Source organism: Heterocephalus glaber, unplaced genomic scaffold, assembly GCF_053883595.1.
Source record: "Heterocephalus glaber isolate CG9 unplaced genomic scaffold, H.glaber_assembly_v1.0 deba00001538, whole genome shotgun sequence".
NCBI classification, from domain to species: Eukaryota; Metazoa; Chordata; class Mammalia; order Rodentia; family Bathyergidae; genus Heterocephalus; species Heterocephalus glaber.
In genome coordinates, this window is record NW_028258333.1 from 38,635,838 (window position 1) to 38,656,618 (window position 20,781).

The 20,781-nt window shown below is 41.0% G+C and overlaps 1 protein-coding gene across 1 annotated transcript in view; it reads right to left on the minus strand.

Annotated features, from left to right (window-relative positions):
- Positions 1 to 507: 507 nt before the first annotated feature.
- The window catches only part of LOC147824575 (uncharacterized), a 121,445-nt gene continuing 101,171 nt past the window's right edge, over positions 508 to 20,781 (minus strand). Inside the window, 4 exon segments of the mRNA XM_087189418.1 lie at positions 508 to 2,677; positions 2,680 to 5,226; positions 5,258 to 5,572; positions 5,574 to 8,118. Of these exon segments, the coding sequence (XP_087045544.1) occupies positions 1,499 to 2,677; positions 2,680 to 5,226; positions 5,258 to 5,572; positions 5,574 to 6,668 (5,136 nt within the window). The 5' untranslated portion in view covers positions 6,669 to 8,118 and the 3' untranslated portion in view covers positions 508 to 1,498.

The window sequence follows — 20,781 nt, forward strand, 5'->3', positions numbered from 1 at the left end:
CCCAAGGAGCAGGAGTGAGCCCCAAGGACAGTGAGGTCAGGAAGGAGAACAAACCACAGTGAGATGACCTATGAAACTGGCCAGCAATAAGTACAACTGATTGCCCAAACCATGAGATTGTGCCCCTGGCAAACCACGTAACTGGCACCTCAGCCTTGAGGGCAAGGAGAAAGAAGGAAGAATTTATCCATTGGCTTCCATCTTTTATTGATCAAAATTTTGTTGTGCCCAGATTGTGAAGTCCCAGAGACCACCAGGAGGCCGTTTCCGATGTAAGCACACAAGGGTCGTTTATTCAAGCTTAAGCAGGGACTCTCAACTGTCACCGACACAGCGGATCGAGATTGAGAGCCCTGAGTCCCTAACTAGCAGGGTTTTTATTGAGAATACAACAAGCTTTGGTTATTAGCAGCCAGGTGATTGGTTAATACTCAATACATATGAAGTGTAGGGTTTTGGTTGGCTAGGCTTTGGGGGTCGAAGGGGATTACGTATTGGTTTTTGTGAGGGAGAAAAGGGGCAAAGATTAACGGCCGGTTGTTACATACTGATCGTTAGCAGACCCACTAATGGCCGCATCTATCTTGTGTGGACAGTCAGCTCATTAACTGCTTATCCTACAGATAGTGTGCCTGGAACGCTCTCTCCCCGGGTACACAGGTGGTTGGGTAATAAACTCAGGAATTTCAAGTGGTGAATTCCTAGTTTAAGCACAAATTTGAGAGAACAAAGGAGACGGCTCCAAAATGGAGTCATTTTGGTCCCACATTCCCCCCTTCTCATGATGCTATAGAGGGCCAATCATGGGCCTCTGGGGGTTAATTTTATCAAGTCGGTAGGAATTGGCTGGTATTGGGACCTGAGCACCATTAACTGAACAGCGTTAATTCGTTTTTTGATGAACGAAACTAGTCTATTGAGTATACAAGGTCTAAAGGTCAACAGTAGTAACACGATAAGCAAGGGGCCTAGCAGGGTAGAGATTAGGGTAGTTAGCCAAGGGGAAGAATTAAACCAAGATTCGAACCAGTTTTGAGATAGTTCTCTTTCTCGCTTACGTTTGGCGATGCCCTCCCTAACTTTAGCCATGGACTCTTTGACCACTCCTGAATGATCTACATAGAAGCAACATTTTTTACCTAAGGCAACGCAGAGTCCTCCCTGTAGAAGGGGGTGTCTCGTAATATTGCCCTGCGAATTACATGGTTGTAACCCGGTGTTTGTGAATTGACCGGGGGGAGGGTACACCCCTTTTTTGTTTCCCCACATTCAGGCCTTCCCCGTGACTCTAGGCTCCAGTGTCCGATATCCCAGCTGCCAGTGGCTAGCCGACAGAGATCAAACTCTAGAGCAGGCCACCAGGTTAATGGTGGGCTCACTTTGGACGAGCTGTTAATAATGTCACCTGTGGCGGTATTGATGATCATCCAGGTTAAATTTAGGGGAGCATGTGGGTTCTGTCCTCCTAAAATCGGTGTCAAAAGTACAGTTACCACAATCATGACCGTCGACGCAGCTTGAGTTTGAGGGGATTGTCTTGGTCTTTGGACACCTGCCATGATGGAACGAAGTCCTCTAGGACAGCGTGAGGATCTGCAAGGCGAACGTGGGTGTAGTGCACCCACGAGGCAATCCCGTCGACCTTGAGAGCGGTGGGCGTGGTCAGGACTGTGACGTAGGGTCCTTTTCAACGGGGCTCAAGGTCCTTTTGTCGGTGTCTCCGGACGAAGACTCAGTCTCCTGGTCGATAGCGATGGGGCTCGGGAGGCGGTCCAGTTTGATATAAGGCTTCTAATTTAGGCCAGATATCCTCATGCACACTTTGGAGGCTTTTTAAAGAAAGTAACAACTTTTGGTCATCAAATTTAACAAGCACATTTGATTGAAGGTTGGGAATAATGGGAGGGGGAATTCCAAACATGATTTCAAAGGGAGTTAATCCCATCTTATAGGGTGAATTGTGTACCCTATAGAGGGCGAAGGGAAGGAGAGTCACCCAGTCACCGCCAGTCTCTAAGGTTAATTTAGTTAAGGTCTCTTTTAATGTTCTATTTATCCTCTCTACCTGTCCTGAACTTTGGGGTCTGTATGCACAATGTAATTTTCAATCCGTCCCCAATATCTGTGCTAGGGTTTGACTCACCTTGGAAATAAAGGCGGGTCCATTATCTGATCCTAGCATTACTGGAAAACCATACCTTGGCAGGATGTCTTCTAGCAGTTTCTTAGTCACACTTCGCGCTGTTTCATGTTTGGTAGGAAACGCTTCTGTCCATCCTGAAAAAGTGTCTACAAAAACTAACAAGTATTTATAACCATACCTTTCAGGTTTTACCTCGGTGAAGTCCAATTCCCAATAGGCTCCAGGTCGGCTTTTCCTCAGCCTATTTCCTGGGTTGGCCCTATTGTGGGTGGCATTTGTCAATTGACAGGCTTTGCAGGTAGCAACAATATGTTCAATTTTAGAATTAGCATCACGGATCTTAATTTCAGCATGTCTCAGGAGATCTTGCATTTTTCGAGTGCCCATGTGGGTGGTCCGGTGCATCTTGGAGAGAACTTGTTCTCCCAGCGCTTTAGGCAAGATGACTTTATAATCAGAAGATTTCTACCACCCGTTGAGGCACTGAGGCATAGGTAATTGTTTTATCCAATTTAAATCTTCTTCAGTGTACTGGGGTTTTTTTTTGGTAGGGCTGCACTTCCCGGATCGGGCAGCTGAGTGGCCAGTGTCAGATTAATCTTTAAGGCTATTTCTCGGGCTGTCTGGTCAGCCAAATTATTTCCTCTGGCAATTGGAGTGTCGCCTTTTTGGTGTCCTGGGCAATGGATAATGGCTAATTTTTTAGGTAGCCAGAGGGCTGTTAAGAGGGCAAGGATCTCTTCTTTGTTTTTAATAGTCTTTTCTTCAGCTGTCAGGAGTCTCCTTTCTTTGTAGATGGCCCCATGGACGTGTGCAGTGGCAAAGGCATACCGGCTATCTGTGTATATATTTAACTTTTGGCCCCGTCCTAGAGTCAATGTCTTGGTCAGAGCTATGAGCTCCGCCCGTTGTGCTGAGGTCCCGGTGGGCAATGGTTCTGTCCAAATGACCTCAGTCTCTGTCACCACTGCTGTTCCTGCATACCTGCGGCCATTACGAACAAAGCTGTTCCCATCAGTGTACCAGGTATCATCTGTATCTGGCCATGGTTGGTCACTCAGATCTGCTCGAATTCCATGTACCTGGGCTAGGATGTCTGTGCAGTCGTGAAGCGGAGCCTCCAAGTTCGGGTCTGGCAACAGTGTGGCTGGGTTCAAAGCAGCCGGGGCCTGAAAGACAACTTGGGTTGGATTTAGGAGTAAGCTCTGGTAGTGGGTCAGGCGAGCATTACTGAGCCATCGATCCGGAGGCTGTTTTAGGACTCCCTCAATAGCGTGAGGGGTGGTCACGCACAGTTCTTGGCCTAATGTCAACTTGTCAGCATCTTTGACCATTAGAGCCACTGCTGCAATCATTCTTAGACACGGGGGCCATCCTGATGCAACTGGATCAAGTCTTTTTGATAGGTACGCCACTGGGCGGCGCCATGGCCCTAGATGCTGGACCAGGATGCCCTTAGCGACTCCTTTGTTTTCATCAATGTAAAGGTGGAATGGCTTAGTAATATCGGGCAAGCCCAAGGCTGGTGCCGTCAGCAAGGCTGTTTTAATTTGATCGAAAGATTTTTGTAGCTTTTCTGTCCATTGAAAAGCCTGATTGTCTTTGGTTGCCTCGTAAAGGGGCCTTGCGAGCTCTGTGAACCCCGGTATCCATAGGCGGCAGAAGCCCGCCGATCCCAAGAACTCTCTGACTTTCCGAGGAGAATCTGGTGTGGGTATCTTAAGAACTGTCTCTTTTTTAGCATCCGACAGCCATCTCTGCCCTTCCCTAAGCATGTACCCCAAGTAGCTTACCTCGGGTTTGCAGATCTGGGCCTTTTTGGCGGACGCCCGGTACCCCAGTTCTCCTATGACTATCAAGAGTCTCTTGGTTCCACTTAGGCAGTCTTTCCGCGTTTCAGCTGCTATGAGGAGGTCATCTACATATTGTAACAGAGTTAGTTGGGGGTTCTGGAGGCGAAACTCACCCAGGTCTTCATGTAGGGCCTCGTCGAAGATGGTGGGAGAGTTTTTGAATCCTTGGGGTAATCGGGTCCATGTCAGCTGTCCGTTGAGGCCTTGTTCTGGGTCACTCCATTCAAATGTAAAGATGTGTTGGCTTTTGGGTGCTAGCGGAAGGCTAAAAAAAGCATCTTTGAGATCCAAGACTGTGTACCATCGATGGCTCGGGGAAAGTGAACTCAAAAGGGTGTATGGATTAGGCACTGTGGGGTGGATGTCCATAACCCTCTTGTTCACTTCTCGGAGATCCTGCACTGGCCGATAGTCATTAGAATGAGGTTTTCGCACTGGCAACAAGGGGGTGTTCCAGGCTGATTGACAAGGCCTAAGAATCCCCTGAGCAAGCAACCTCCTGATGTGTGGAGTTATTCCCTTCTGGGCCTCTAGGGGCATAGGATATTGGCGAACTTGTACAGGATCTGCCCCAGGTTTTATTTCTACAAACACTGGTGCTCTGTGTGCAGCTAACCCCATGCCTCCAGTCTCTGCCCATGCTTGTGGGAACATGATGAGCCATTGTTCCATGTCAGGATCAGGAGGGGCCCTCTTCTGATGTAGCAGATATTTATCTTCTAGGTTTATGGTTAGTACCTGAATGGGCCTTCCCTCTTGATTAAGGACTTTTGTGCCCCCGGGTTGGAAATGAATTTGAGCCCCTAATTTAGTAAGTAAGTCTCTTCCCAATAAGGGGTAGGGGCAGTCTGGTATAATCATAAATGAGTGGGTTACTTGGCCCACTCCCAAGTCTACTGTTCTTTGGGTTGTCCATGAATACTTTTTCATGCCTGTAGCTCCTTGAACCCAGGAGGTCTTATCAGAAACATGGCCACATGGTTTAAGTAGGACTGAATGTTGAGCCCCTGTATCCACTAGGAACTCGATAGGTCTCCCCTCCACTTTTAGGGTTACCCTGGGCTCGGGGAGGGGTGCCGAACCCCGTCCCCCCTAATCATTTAATTTATCCATAGCCAGGATAGGGGCCTTGGGGCGTCCTTCCTGTTGTTTCTTTTTGGGACAGTCTCTGGCCCAGTGTCCATACTCTTTGCAATGAGCACATTGATTTTTTCCCCAACTGGGGGCGCTCTCTGCGTCTCTCTTTGTTTTCTCCTTCCACCGCAATCTTTCTTAGTCTACGTTCACGTTCCTTCTGTTCTCCCTCAGTGGCAGCCAGAAGGATCCGAGCTAAGTTCCGGGTCTGGCGGTCATCAGCTTTTTCTCGTTTCTCCTCTGCGGTTTCTCTATTGTTATACACTTTCTCTGCCACTGTCACTAAGTCCTGAATACTCTTTTCTCTTAACCTATCTACTTTCTGTAACTTTCTCTTAATGTCTGGCGCCGCCTGGTTGACAAAATGTATTATTATAGCTGCCTTTGTCTCAATTGCTTCTGGGTCCATAGGAGTGTACCTACGAAAAGCTTCCTGAATTTTTTTCTAGGAAAGCAGCAGGGCTTTCATCTAACTTTTGTTGTACATCCCCTACCTTAGCCAAATTTGTAGGCTTCCTCGCTGCTGCTTTCAGACCTTTTAATAGAGCCTGGCGATAGACCCGAAGCCTCTCCTTACCTTCCACCGTGTTGAAGTCCCAGTTGGGTCGGGACAGAGGAAAAGAAGTGTTGATAGTGTCAGCATTGGTGGTGGGTTGACCATTGTCACCAGGAACCAATTTCCTGGCCTCATTCTGGATCCTCTCTCGTTCCTCAGTGGTGAACAGGACCTGCAGAAGCTGTTGACAGTCATCCCAAGTGGGCTGATGGGTAAACAAAACAGTTTCTAACAGGTTAATCAAATCTCTAGGGTTATCAGAGAAATTGGCATGTTGTCGGCGCCAATTATAAAGATCACTTGTAGCAAAGGGCCAGTAATGGTGAGGCTGGTTCCCATGCTCATCAGGGGGCCCTATCGCTCGCAGCGGACAAACAGTAGAGTCTGCTGGTCCTGCCGGCGAGGCGGCGCGCCGGTGACGAGTATTTTGGGCGGGACCATTACGGTTGCCAGCACCCGGGGCGGGCTCTTTCTCCCTAGCCCCGGCTGGGACTGGGTCATTTCTTTCAGCCTGCTGTTGCGGAAGAGAGGGGAGAGAGTAAGGGGGAGGGAAAATAAGATCTTCTTCGGTCCCTCCCTGGAGGACAGGGTAGAGTGGCGCGGTCGGCTTGGTTTCAGTCTGCTCCTCGTCATCGCGTCCTCTAGGAGTCTTCTTACTGGCTGTCAGGATTAACTCTGGCTGCTGTTGCTGTGAAGGCAAAAAAGGCTTAACCCATGGGGGTGGGTTAGAGATCAGAAATTTCCAAATGGCAATGTAGGGTACCTGGTCGGGATGAAGGATGGCTTTACGAACTCTGCGTATAATTTGCAAATCAAAAGTTCCCTCGGGGGGCCATCCTACCCCAAGGGTGGGCCACTCCGAGCTACAGAGGGTGATGAACCTAGCCTTTTTAATTTTTAAACTTAGGTTACGAGCGCTCTCCCTAACTTCCTTGAAATGATCTTTCATGAGGGAAAGAGGGGTAGTCACAGTCTGTCCCATCGTCTCAGTCCAAGTCAGTACAACACACAGACAAACACAACAGAAAAAAACACGCGAGACAAAACCGCCCTCCGCCTGATCGGAGGCAATGCAAATGGGACGACGGCCTCCTGCCGTGCCGCGGGAGCGACCCGCACCATCCCTCCAGGAGTCTCACTGACTCGTACTCTTGGGGCACTCCGTCCCCACCAGCGGAATCCGGAACGTCTTCCAGGATCCCGGGTCGGCGGCCCTTGCAGCGCGTCCGCCTAGACCGTCTGCCGACCTTCCCAGAAAATAGGCCCAGACTTTACAAACACAAAAAACACTCACCAGCCGGCATTGACCCTCCGGTACGGGAGTCCTGAAGGTCTTGGGATCCCGGACGAGCCCCCAAATGTTGTGCCCAGATTGTGAAGTCCCAGAGACCACCAGGAGGCCGTTTCCGATGTAAGCACACAAGGGTCGTTTATTCAAGCTTAAGCAGGGACTCTCAACTGTCACCGACACAGCGGATCGAGATTGAGAGCCCTGAGTCCCTAACTAGCAGGGTTTTTATTGAGAATACAACAAGCTTTGGTTATTAGCAGCCAGGTGATTGGTTAATACTCAATACATATGAAGTGTAGGGTTTTGGTTGGCTAGGCTTTGGGGGTCGAAGGGGATTACGTATTGGTTTTTGTGAGGGAGAAAAGGGGCAAAGATTAACGGCCGGTTGTTACATACTGATCGTTAGCAGACCCACTAATGGCCGCATCTATCTTGTGTGGACAGTCAGCTCATTAACTGCTTATCCTACAGATAGTGTGCCTGGAACGCTCTCTCCCCGGGTACACAGGTGGTTGGGTAATAAACTCAGGAATTTCAAGTGGTGAATTCCTAGTTTAAGCACAAATTTGAGAGAACAAAGGAGACGGCTCCAAAATGGAGTCATTTTGGTCCCACAATTTCTCCCTGTAGGGCATTAGTGTCCCACAGTGTTGGGTTACAGGCAAGCAGGATTAGACAAAAAAATATCCCTGCCAGGGCTCTGTGTTTTACATTTGTTCGGCACAGCAAATCCTGCACACCTGAATACACACACACACACACACACACACACACATTAAAGTGTATGTTTGGCACTTGGGATCCTGCCATCAGGATGGGCATAGTACAACCTCTAACCTTAAATGTCTGCTCCTATTATTAACATTGATGAGGCCCCACGGCGTCACTTCTTCATGTCTCTTGCTCTACATCCTCACAGCAACTATGCAAAATGCTAGAAAGATTTGTGTTCCACTCTCAAGATTGGAAGACAATATCTTTTTGGAGTTCTGGTTAGATTTGAGCAGCAGAAGTACTTAAGAAGATTTGTCAAGTTGTCAAATCCTTCTCAGAGAGCACAAAAAGCAATAGATTCTTCCATAGTAAAGTGTTTCTCAATAGGCACAAGCATTTTTTTTCCTTTGTGTTCCAATTCATAGATCTGTAGAAATTAAAAAATATAGTGTTGTATTCACAATTATAAATGGTAGAGAAGGAACGTCATATAGCACTGAGTAAGTCATTTTACCCTCAACCAACAGGGGATGCTACAGAGAGGATTCTAGGACAGAAAAAGAAGGGAATAGTATTCCTCTTGTTTGTGGAGTGTTCTGATCAGCATTACCTCCACAATAGTACTCCAATGTGGCAGCCACATCTGACCCAACTATTTTGTAGCGGTTCTACAGCCAGCAACATTACATCACCTTAAAAACACCAACATTAGCCAGGCGACTCCTCCTATTCACAAATCTGTGTCCCAGTCCTGAAAGGCCCCTCCTCCAAGCTTCTAGCTTCTGCTTTGTTCTCCCATCCTAGGCATGGTAGCTTCTGCAAATACAGTAGTTCCCTCTCAGCTGAAGCTTCACTTTCCACAGTTTCAGTTGAGTTATTTTGGGTCAACCGAGGTTCAAAAATATTAGTGGAAAATTCCAGAAATAAACAATTCAAAAGTTTTAAATTGCACAGTATTCTGAGTAGCATGATGAAATCTTAAATCACCTGCTCCCTCTTACCCAGAAAATGAATCATCCCTTTGTCCAGGGTATCTACATTGTGTACACATATGCTTCCTGCCAGGTATTCACAGTAGGATGTGCTGCATTATCTTCATTTACCTTTGTGTCCTTTTTTCACTTTTTAGTCATCTGACACCTATGTAACCAATTCCTTAAGCAACCTTAAAATGTAAGCCAAGGATTTGCGTATGGTAGGCAAGCACTCTATCACTGAGCTGCAACTCCAGCTACCACAGTAACAATTCTTTATAGTATAACTAGATGGTTATTGAGTGCCAGAATTGTTTTATTTTTATTGACTTATTTAATAGACAATGAATATTGTAAAAAATTAAATGTTCACTTGTACTTAAATACTTTAGGATTAAGTTTTTTATATGAATGAGTTATGACTTGCATTGGGCCTTTTGGTTTCAATAAATAAGATAGCTTATTTTATATTTTTTGGTACCAGGGGTCGAACTCCAGACCTTGCACTTGCAAGGCAAGTGGCAGAATCACTGAGCTAAATCCCACCCCTAAAATAGCTTATTTTAAAAACTCATTGTATTAAGATTTGAGAGGGACGCAGGGCTGGAGGGAGAGAGACAGATTTCAAGAAACTGACTAAAGAGATTGTAGGGATAGGCAAGTCTGAAATCTGTAGGGCAAGCCATGCCAACATGGGTGAAAGCAAGAGCCAAGGCTGCAGTCTTGAGTATAATTCCTTTCTGTCTGAGAAATCTCATTGTTTGCTTTTAAGGCCTTTCAGTGATTGGATAAGGCCTGTTCACATTATGACGGGTAGTCTCTTTGCTTTAAAGTGAATTGGCTATAGATGTTAACCACATCTGCAAAATGCCATCACAGCAACATGACTGATGCTTGATTGGGTAATTGGATGGTATAGCCTAGCCAAATTGCCATGTAAAATTAAACAGCACATATATATAAAATAATGTTTTATTTTTTAATTTTTGCATATGTATTCAAAGTTTGTATACCTTAAATACTGTTATATTTGATTTATAAATGGAAAATACAAAAGTAGAGTTCAGAGGGCCAGCCTGGGTAATTTAGAGAACCCCTGCCTCAAAACACAAAAATAAAAGGCTAGAGATGTAGCTCTGCTTTCCCTGGTTTGATCCCCAGTACCACTAAAACAAAAGCCAAACCCACTCCCCACTAAAATGTTGGCTCGCTCATTAACTTCTTATTCCTCAACACCTCCTCTGCCTCCAGAGACCCACCCCTGAGACCCTGGGCAATGGTGCAATTAGAACCTACCGACATTTTCTTCCTTCCTTCCTCCTCCTCCTTCTGGTATTGGAGATGAAACCCAGGGCCTCAGGCAAGCTAGGCAAGTGCTCTACCACTAAATTAGTCTCCAACTCCTTTTAAAATTTCTGTTTTGTGACAGGGCATTGCTAAATGGCCCAGGCTATCATCAAAGTTGTGATCCTCCTGCCTCAGCCTCTCAAGTAAGTTGAGACTACAAGCTTGTACCATTGCATCCAGTTTCACATTTTCATTTTCAATAAATAATAAAAATCTCCATTTGGTCCAGAATTTGAAGTCAGAAATTTCATCTATATGTCCAAATTTTGTATTTTTCGAAATTTTCTTGTTAGTTTTCACTGTTTTTTATGAAAACATAGATCTCATATTTCTTTATTAAACATAGATTTTGTAATGCAATTTCTTGTTTGCTAATATTATGATGGTCATACCACACTGAACATTTAAGCAGACCACCTCTTTACTGAACATTCTCTAATTTGGCAATATCTCTTAAGTATGTTGCAACCCAGGCATAAACGTGTTTATTTTATTTTATTATTTATTTTTCTGCAGTACTGGGGATTGAACTCAGGACCTTGTGCTTGCCAGGCAGGCGAGGTGCCACTGAGTTACATCCTCAGCCCCATAAAAGTGTTTATGGCCCTTGATATAGTCTGTCAAATTGTTTCATAAAAATTCATGGTAACTACAGCTGGGCATGGTGATACACACCTGTAATCCCAGCACTCTGGGAGGCTGAGGCAGGAGGATTGCAAGTTCAAGCCCAGCCTGAGAAACTTAGTGACTTAGCAAGATCCTGTCTCAAAATTTTTAAAATGAATAAAGAGGGCTGGAGATCTATATCTATATCTCTTCAATCTCTAGGTACAAACAAAAACAAAAACAAAAACAAAAAACATGATAATTTACTGACATCAATTTTGTATTCTACTACTAGATTATATTGTATATTTATTTTTGGCTAATTTGGTAGGCCATATTGATGGTAGGCCAAAAATCATATCTTGTTCTTGTTTTAGCTATTGGTGAGATAAAACATTTCCCAAATATGAACTTGAATTAAGAAAATCTATAAAAAGGCAAAAATTACATGTAATCCCTGACTGAGCAATTCTGTGAGTTTATTCTAAAAAAAATCCAGAATACATATGAAAATATTTTACTAGAGATATTAATAATATTGGAAAATTCCATCCTTGAGATTTATTCTTTGTGATAAATTTATGTGTAAATTTTATGCAGTATCTTAAAATGACTGCTGTGTTAAAGTTGCATACCACCAAGGTGAGGCAGAGGAGAAACAAGAGGGAAAGATTCATCCGTAGGGAAAAAGAAAAAGAAACAGTCAAGACACTAATGAATGTTCTTTGAGTATATTAAATTTTTTAAAAACACTTCATAAAGAGTAGAAGGAAATTTATCAGAATGTTAATGGTATCATCAAAGGATGAAACAACTTAAAGATTTTAATTGGTTTTATTTTTAATTCTTGTATTGGGAACACTTATTCTATTTTATGGTATTAAGAGTTGCCTGGTTCCAGAATAGAAAATAAAGCCAATTAATATCTTTAACTTGTTATAATTTTGTCCTTTGACAGTAATTATATTAGAGTTACAGGATTACAAGCATCATTTTCTTCAATTGCCTTATAAAAATTTTTCTATAAAAGCATCATATAACTTTTTTTTTCCAGTACCAGGGATTGAACTCGGGACCTTGCACTTGCAAGGTAGAAGAGGTGCCAATTAGCTAAATCCCTGGCCCTCATCATATAACTTTTTATCAGCAAGAAAAGTTTTTTAAAATTTCACGTTTCACTAAAACTTTTGAGCTCATAAAAATGTTTGACTTTTCATTTTCTTTGGATAACTGTGCTTCATGCTTACTGTGAAGGTTAAGACCATCTGAAGAGAGCTCCATTACATTTCCTTTTGTCACCTCTGCATGTCTTTGTATTAGTGTCTTTTCCTATTGTCTTAAGGAAATATCCTGCCATTTTCCAAAAATAAGTCATCTACTTGTTTCCTTACTTTGATTTGTTTCTTTCTCACAAAATTTTGCCCCCTTCATTATGGCCTCTCTATTCTGCTTCTGCTTCTTCTTTCGTTAGATCTTTCCTTGAAGGCTAATGATGATGAACAATGTACTGAGTGCTTACTGGACAACTGTATGTCTTCTTTGGAGAAATAACTATTCAAATACTTCAGCCATTTTTTAAATTGGCTTATGAGTTTTAAGAATTTTTATATATCCTGGGTTCAAGTCTCTTATTGGTTGTATATCTTTTCCCATTCTGTGAGTTGTCTTTTTACTTTCTTGATATCATTTGTAGCACAAAAGTTTTGAAACTGTGATAAAATCCAATTTAGTCTGATGAAGTCTATTTTTTTCTTTTGCTGTATGTGCTTTTTGTGTTATATTTAGGAAGGCTTTGCCTAATTTAATGTTATGAAGATTTAACCCCTGTGTTTTCTTCTAAGTTTTTTATAGTCTCAGCTCTTATATTTGGATCTATAACCTATTACAAATTAATTTTGCTTATAGTGATAGCAGCTTTTTTTTTTTTTTTTTGGTATTGTGGCTATCTAGTTGTTCCACCATTTGTTGAAAAATACTGTTCTTTCCCCAGTAATTGCATTGGTTCCTGTTGTAAGTCAATTGACCACAAATATAAAGGTTGTTATTTTTGTACACTCAGTTAGTTATTCTACACCATTGATCTACATGTCTGCCCTTAAGCCAGTGCCATACTGTCTTTTTTTAAATATATACTGTCTTGATTACTTGTAGCTTTGTAGTAAGTTTTAATATCTAGAATTAAGAATCCAGTCTCTGTCACTTTTGGTCTTGGGCAAGTTACTTAATTTTCTGTTCAAATTTTTTATTCTGTTTAATAGGGTAAAAAGAATACCTCCCTGGTAATATTTTTAAAAGTTCTCACACTCCTAGAGAAAAAATAAAGTGATTGTCCTGCAGCCCCAGAAATAAGTAGGCACATTGTTACATTTTAACCCATTTAACAAGGACAACTTGCTTTGAAAAGCATACTTCTGCTAGACAATCAGGAACATACTCCACATGATGTTATAGAAAGAGATAACATTGTCAAATAAATTCAGGAACTACTATGCATTTTTATTTCCTTCTTAGAGGCTCAGAGTGCTCTTCCCCTATGTCTGGTTCCCTAGGGTGCTGAGGTGGAGATTTGTGTCCAGGTTGCTTACTAGGAGGTACTTTTAGAAACACTACCTATAAGTGAAGTGGAATCAGCATATCAATGTGTTCAAACAAAAAGTTCCAGGGAGCACTAGAGCCCAGAGCTTTTACTGGGATTTCATCACAAAAGCATGATGGATTAAATCACTGGCCATGTGACTGAACTCAGTGTCTAGCCCCCAAGTCTCCTTGCGTCCTTGGAGGTAGGGTAGCTGAAATTTCTAGTCCTCTACTCACATCTGTTCTTTCTTGTGACCACTTTCCATTCTGAGGCTATCCAGACTCTCCTCTATATGACTCATCACATTAGCATAGCAAAGATACTCCTATCACTTAGGAATTCCAACGGTTTTGAAGCTCTGGGGGAAGAATGGAGATCAAAACAAGGTATTCTTGTGGGGGTTGAGGGGGGTGCCACATGCCTGTAATCCCAGCACTCGGGAGGCTGAGGCAGGAGGATCACTGAGTTTGAGGCCAGCCTAGGCTACATAGTGAGTTCAGGGCCAGCCTGAACTACAAAGGGAGAGACGCCGCCTCAAAAAAAAAGCAAGGTATTCTTTATTAATGTACAGTTCAGTATCATATTAAAAATTATGAGATACTCTGTGTTTTTAAAAAAAACTATTTAACTTCACTTAACCTAGCATTTCTTCATTTACTTGAACATAGAGCCCCATTTTGTGTATATTCCCATACATACATGAACACTCCCTTGAAAAGACACTTTGGAGAATACTACTCAAATCCTTATTTCTCTGAGGTTTGATGCTGTATTCCCAAATGCCTGATGGCAGGAAGGGCTGCATAATTTGTACAGTCTACTACAATACCAAAATGTGGTGCTCTTTGTTGAAAAGTCATGATGAATTTCAAGGTAGCAGCATGCAGCATTAGGCCAAGCATGGGTCCCTTAAGAGTATAGGTTTCAAAAGCCCACAGAGCCAGCCCTACCTGATAGGGTCTGATCATATTTTCTGTCTCAAGAATGGCATCATCATCTACCCAGTTTCCCTGGTTATCATTCTTGACTTCCTTTCCCTCACTCCTTACAACTTGTACGTCAACAACTCTAGAATTTTCCCACTTAAATATCTCTTAAACTTGTCCACATGTCTTTATCTCCATACCAACCTCCCTAATGCAGGCTGTCGTCATCCCCCATCTACAGGACTGCTTCAGCCTCCCACTACTCCCCTTAAAGGCAGCCAGGATGTTCTTCCTAAGTGTAAGTCTCGTCATGATTCTTCATCCTCTCCTGATTTCCCTCCTGCCCTTGCTTACAATACCTTTGTGACACTCTTTATTTTGGGAACAAAGTTTAAACACTATCTCATGGCTTACTTTTTAAGTTTCAACTCTTATCATGACTCTCCCTCCTGCTGGCCATCCATCTTCTTTGTTCTCATGCATTTCCTCAGGTGTAGAGTCAGACTTTACAACAATCCCGGGACAAGTCACACAACTAGGACTCATGGGAAAACAAGAACAACTGTGCAGCTGGGCCTGAACTGGCTGTGACTCAGCATGTGAACCACCTCCACAATGGAGTCCCCTCTCCTGATAGGCAGTGCAGTGGGCCAGCAAAGTGGCTTAAACCAGGGGCCTTGTCACAAGATTATCTAAGTGCTTAATGCTTTTTCATCTCAGTTTTCTCATTTGTAAAGATGGAAATAATAGAAGTACCTACCTTACATTAAGGTTCAAATGAGAATGTATGCAGAACACTCACGACATTCCCTGACAAGCAGTAAGCACAGTGCAAGCATTACCAACATGGCTTACATCTTTATTTCCCCGCTTCTGTCAATAAGCTGCTTTACTATTCTCTCTTATGCTCATGGCTTCTGCTAATGATGACTTTGGCTTACCTATGGCTTCTGCATTTTACTTTCCCTCTGTGTGAGTTTAGCTTCTACTCCAACTTACCAACTACTCAGCTATATCTTGAAACTTTCTAAACTCCACAAGAGTAAGAATCTAACTGCCCCAAAACAGCACTGAAGTCCCTCAAGGGAAACCCACTGCCACCAGCTGGGACAAGAATATAGGGTTAATAGCATAACTTAAAACCACTTCCTCAGGCTACTCTGCTCTGTGGGTGAGTTTCAGAAGGGTCTCTCAGGTGGGTCTGTGGATACAGCTAGCATTCTGGGTCAGAGCTGTTCAGTGTATTGCATTCACAAGGGTTTGCTAGTTGAAACCCAGCCTGCACAAACTGTGACTTAGTGAAACCCTGTCTCAAAATATCATACATACATACATGGGCTAGGATGTAGCTCAGTATCAATGATGTAACAAAATTTTTTTATCTTAATTGAATATTTTGTATTGAAAAGCCTATGTAAGTCAGCTTTCTGTCACTCTAACAAAATATCTAAGAAGATCAATGTAAAAGAGGAATGACTTATTTTGGTTCCTAATGTCATAGATTTCAGTCCTTAGTTATGTGGCTCCTTTGTTTCTGGGCATGTGGCAGGGGTGAACTTGATGGTAAAGACCATGTGGTGAAGAAAAGTGGCTCCCTGCATGGTGGTTGGAAAGCAAGGAGAAAGAGGAAGCAAGAAAGGTAAAGGTTGGGAACAAAATATACCCTCCAAGCCAGGCCTCGAATGACTCACTTTCTCTGACTACCTCCTAAAGTTTTCCACTACCTCCCAGTAGCCTGTTAAGCTATAATCCATCAATGGATTAACCCACTGATGAGGTCAGAAACATGAACTAATCACCTCTCAAAGGCCCCACTGTAAATACTGCTCACTGGGGACCAAGCCTTTGATAGGTAAGTGTTTTGGGAGAATATTTCAGACCCAAAACATAGCAAAAATATATATATCTTTGGTATGTCTAATCACTGTGCACTTATGAATATGGAAAAACTGTCTGCATTTTTGAATAAAAACTTTTTTCTAGGGGTTAAGAGTGTAGATCAATAATAGAGTGCTTGCCTGGCAGGGAGAGGGGCATGGGTTTGACCTCCAGCACTGAAAAATAAAATTTAAAAATAATTTCAGTAATAAAAAAATTCAGCTTAAGTAACAAAGAAGTGCATCCAAATTACTGCTACACTACAGTCATTTCTCCATTTTTCAATGTTTTAAAAATAACTATCTTTATTGGTATTTACACTTAAAGAGTAACTATTAAAAAGTCAGACAAGTCTACACACTGCTAAAACTTTGTTGAATATGCGCTTGCATTGGACCAATCAGAGATACAACTACAGTAACAGGATGTACATATGCTTCTTTTGCTTTCACACCACATGATAGAGTAAAATTTTTGATTTATTAAAATATATAATAAAATTCTAAGTATCCTTATGTCATATAAAACAATATAGAAATATATATTCTATATATTTAATGTGATGTGTGTCCTTGCCAGTTCATAATTCAATCTCTATCTCAATAGCCAACAACAATTAAAAGGTATATTTAAGCCAGGAATGATGAAGCAGGTCTGTAAACCCTGCTAAGGCAGGATGACCACATGTTTAAGGCCACCCAGAGCAACTTAACAACTTACCAAGATGCTCCTCAAAATAAAATAAAAAGGGATAGAGATTTAACTCAATGGTAGAGTGCTTGTCTAGCATGTGCAAGGTCCTGGATTCACTCTCCAGTATTGCAAACATGAATGAATGAATGAATTAATTAATATTTAATCCTTGACTGAATTCCCTTGATATCTTTGTTGTAAGCAAGTAAACATATATGTATGCTCTATTTCTGGATTCTATTCTATTTAATTGACCTATTTGTTTTACCTTATGTCAATACCACACTGTTAATTATTCTTTCAGACTAGGTTTTAGATTAATTTTTGCCATTGATTACTTAGTCCTCCAAGTCAGTTCTTCTTCCAGATTGTTTGACTGTTATAAATCTTTTGCTTTATCTTATAAACTTTTAAATCAGCCTGTCAATTTCTACTTTAAAAAAGGCTGCTGTAATTTTTATAGAATTGCATCAAATCCATGAATCAATTTGAGGAGACTGACATTTAACAATAGTGAGTCTTCCAATCTCTGAAATGTTGCTGTTGTATATCTCTATTTACTTAGGTCTTCTTTAATTTCTCTTATCAATATTTTGTAATTTTTTTTGGTACCAGGAATTGAACTCAGGACCTTGTGCTTGTGAGGCATGTAATTTTTAATTACAGAAGTTTTGCATGTCTTTGAATACTTTTTTCCAGGATATTTGAAATTATCCTGTGCTATTATAAATAGTAATTTTAACATTTTATTTCCTAATTGATTATTGCTAATATATAAAAAATTAATTTTCCTACTTATCTTGTATCCAGCCATCTTTGCTAAGTTCAACTTGTTCATTCTAGAAATTTATCTATAGACTTAATAAGATTTTAGAAGCATGTAATCATATCATCTATGAATAACTGTATTCCTTTCATTTCTTTTTGTTTATTTATTTTGTTGTATGGATTAGGAACTCCACTATGTTGAAAAGAAGTGGTAAACAGATATACATGTCCTTTTTTCACGTTAGGGAGGAAACACTAACTAGTTCACCATTAAATCACATCATCTGTTGTTTTTTATATTTGCAAAAACAGTAGATCACCATACTGTTTCACTTTCTCCTTCTCTCTTCTTCTCATCTGAAACAGGCCATAAAATTTCACTGACCCTCCATTAACATAGTTCAGAAGACCTTGATTCCAGAGATGCCCAATTTATACCCAGAGGAAAGGAATGTCTTTATTTCTGAAGATACCCAGTAACAGAAAAGAATCGAAACAAACAGGCCTGATTAATTTTCCCTCAGTTTATTCCCACTAGATCATATGCCCTTTGTCTAATCATACTTCTGCACAAGTTTTTCCATTCTTTATTAAACCTATACATAAAAATATGTTTTCCTGTTTCTTTAGATCTTAATTTCTGATAGTTCTCATGCCATATAAAAATACATGAAATAAATTTGTATGCTTTTTTTTCTTGTCATTTTGTTTTGGTTACAGATGCCTCAGCCGTGAACCTAGCAATGGGTGAGAGAAACTATTATCTTTTAGCATCTTACCAAATTGGCAAAGTTCCATTCCTAGTTTGCTGAGAATGGCATAAGCTTTTCTTAAACTTTTTTTTTTTTAACACTGGAGATTGAACCCAGGTGTGCTGTACCTCTGAACTACATCCTCATTTTTTCTTTTTTTTGGTTGGTACAGGATTTTGCTAAATTGCCCAAGCTGGCTTTGAACTTGAGATCCTTCTGCCTCAGTCTGGGATTATAGGTGTGTGCCACATGCCCAGAAACTTCTGTGATTCTATATTTAGAATCTATTATTTGCTTCTATATTTATTTGAAAATACTGGTTTCTAATAATGTTAACATAAATATTTTTTGTTTTAGACTATGATACACATTAAATTACTTGAAATTATAATATCAATGGTAATACCAATTTCTTGGTAATTTTTTACCCTTATATAAGAATGCACAGTCAGAGTTTTATGTTCTAAAGACAGTTGAAATAGTTCTTTTCATGACTGCATTACCAATATAGCACACAGTTAGATTGATTTTGTTCATTCTGTTTTTAATTTTAGAGATTTTTTTTTCCTTTTCAGATAAACTATCATATTACCTGGAAATAATGATAGTTTTCCTCTTCCTATTTTTAACCTAATTTTCTTCCACTGAGGATTAGTTAGGCTAAATCTATGAGGCAGTTAATTTGTTGTAGAAGTAGCCATCTTTATTGCCTTATTCCTAATTTAAGTGTATAGTATTTTCCCTGTAAGTAAGGTCCTGCTTTTGAAGCAGTTATTTTTAAAAAGTGCTTCCTCTATGATACTCCTATCAGTGCAACTATAAATTTGACCTCTATTACCTCTCCCTCTGTGTTGAATATTGTAGAAATAAGATTACCAAAGTATGATTTCATGAGTCACATGGTTTACTGACATACAAAGAGACTTTTTCTTTCATTCACATCCTTTATAAGAGAGAAAATACCACAAACAACTCTCACAGGGAATACACTTGGTAGATGAGGTACATTAACCACCTAGTGAGTGAGCTCTAAAATCATTACAGACCAGCTGCTCAATTAGGGGGAAGCAGGCCTCTGTGGAGAGTTAGGCCTAATTAAAGTTTGAGGTGTACCTTCACAGGATAAGCCAGCCTGCTCATTGCAGTGAAGATCTACAACACATGTGGTCCCTCAGTGCTAGAGGAAGGGCCAGGCTTTAGAGATCCATGGCCTGTGGCAGCCTGAGCTCTCTGTGTGTACAGAAGTTGCTGACAGCACAACCTGTCACAATACGTACTTTTAGTTTTGGGGGAAACAACCAATAGAATATAGCCCTGCCACAGCATAAGCACTCAAAGTAACAAGTTAAATTCTTGAGTCTGTATGTATTTTAAAGTTCAATAGTTGAGGTTAGTAACTTACATATGTGGGATTGGAAAAGGTGTGACAGAACATTCTCAAGGGAAAGGGAGAGCACACTCCAGGTTCTCACACCAGGGATCCAATAAGATGTCCACACTTAAAACATCAGCACAGAACAAAAACATCATGCAGCTTACAAATGTTTGGAATCATTTTAAAGCTACTTAATACTCTGCTTCAGCCTTCTCCTTCCCACTCTATCTACTCTTCATGACTGATTAGTTGTTCAGATTATTTCTGTGATTATACTACTTCTATTAATAAAGAACAGGGCCAGGATTTAGCTCAGTGATTCCACCGCCTGCCTCGCAAGCCAAGGACCCAAGTTTGATCCCCAGTACCAAAATAAAATAAAATAAAATAAAGAACATTCCACAATATGCAAACACCTTTGCTTGGCATGTAAGACCAAGGTATAGCTGCTACAAGTACAGTGTAAGCACCAATGGTTTGGGATTGAATTTTAGAGAGAACATAGGTATGATGTATAGTATGATTTTCTATGACATAAGGGAAATCAAGGTCATGTATAATGTCTTTTTAAGTAAGATACATCAAATCTCTAGTGGCACGAGTTGGAAAATAATAATACACAATTAAGGATGAAGTCAGAGAAGAAATCCAAAGCTGGGAAATAAAACCCTTGACTTCTTTGAAGACCTGAGGTCCCTGCTCACTGACATTAATATAGTTCCAATTTGGCTCCAATTTATCTTTCCAAGCTTATTCCACACTATTGTTTTTGACAAACTAGGTTAAACTACTTTCTGCACTATTTCTGCATAGAAGACTTCCAGTTATGTCCATTTTCTCTTTAACACTTGAAGTTGATCCATTGCAATTATATATGAAATACCTGCTGGGTACAAACACCAACCCCTATAAAACTCATACAACACAAGATTGATGATGTGCTTGTCTCCAGTTATTCTGTTGAATGATCATTTCCTGCTCAATATTCCTAGACGTAATCTTTAGCTTCTCTGTACTTGTACCTTGGTTCCTACTTTCTACTGTAGTTACTAAAATGCAGTCTTATTTATTCTCTGAATAAACTAGAAGCTTTTTGAAGTAACTCAGGCTGATCACTTTGGACTCCCATAACTTGTAGAATGATGGCCTAAACCATGGTAATAAGTTAATTGTGAAGGACTGTGCTTTAATCC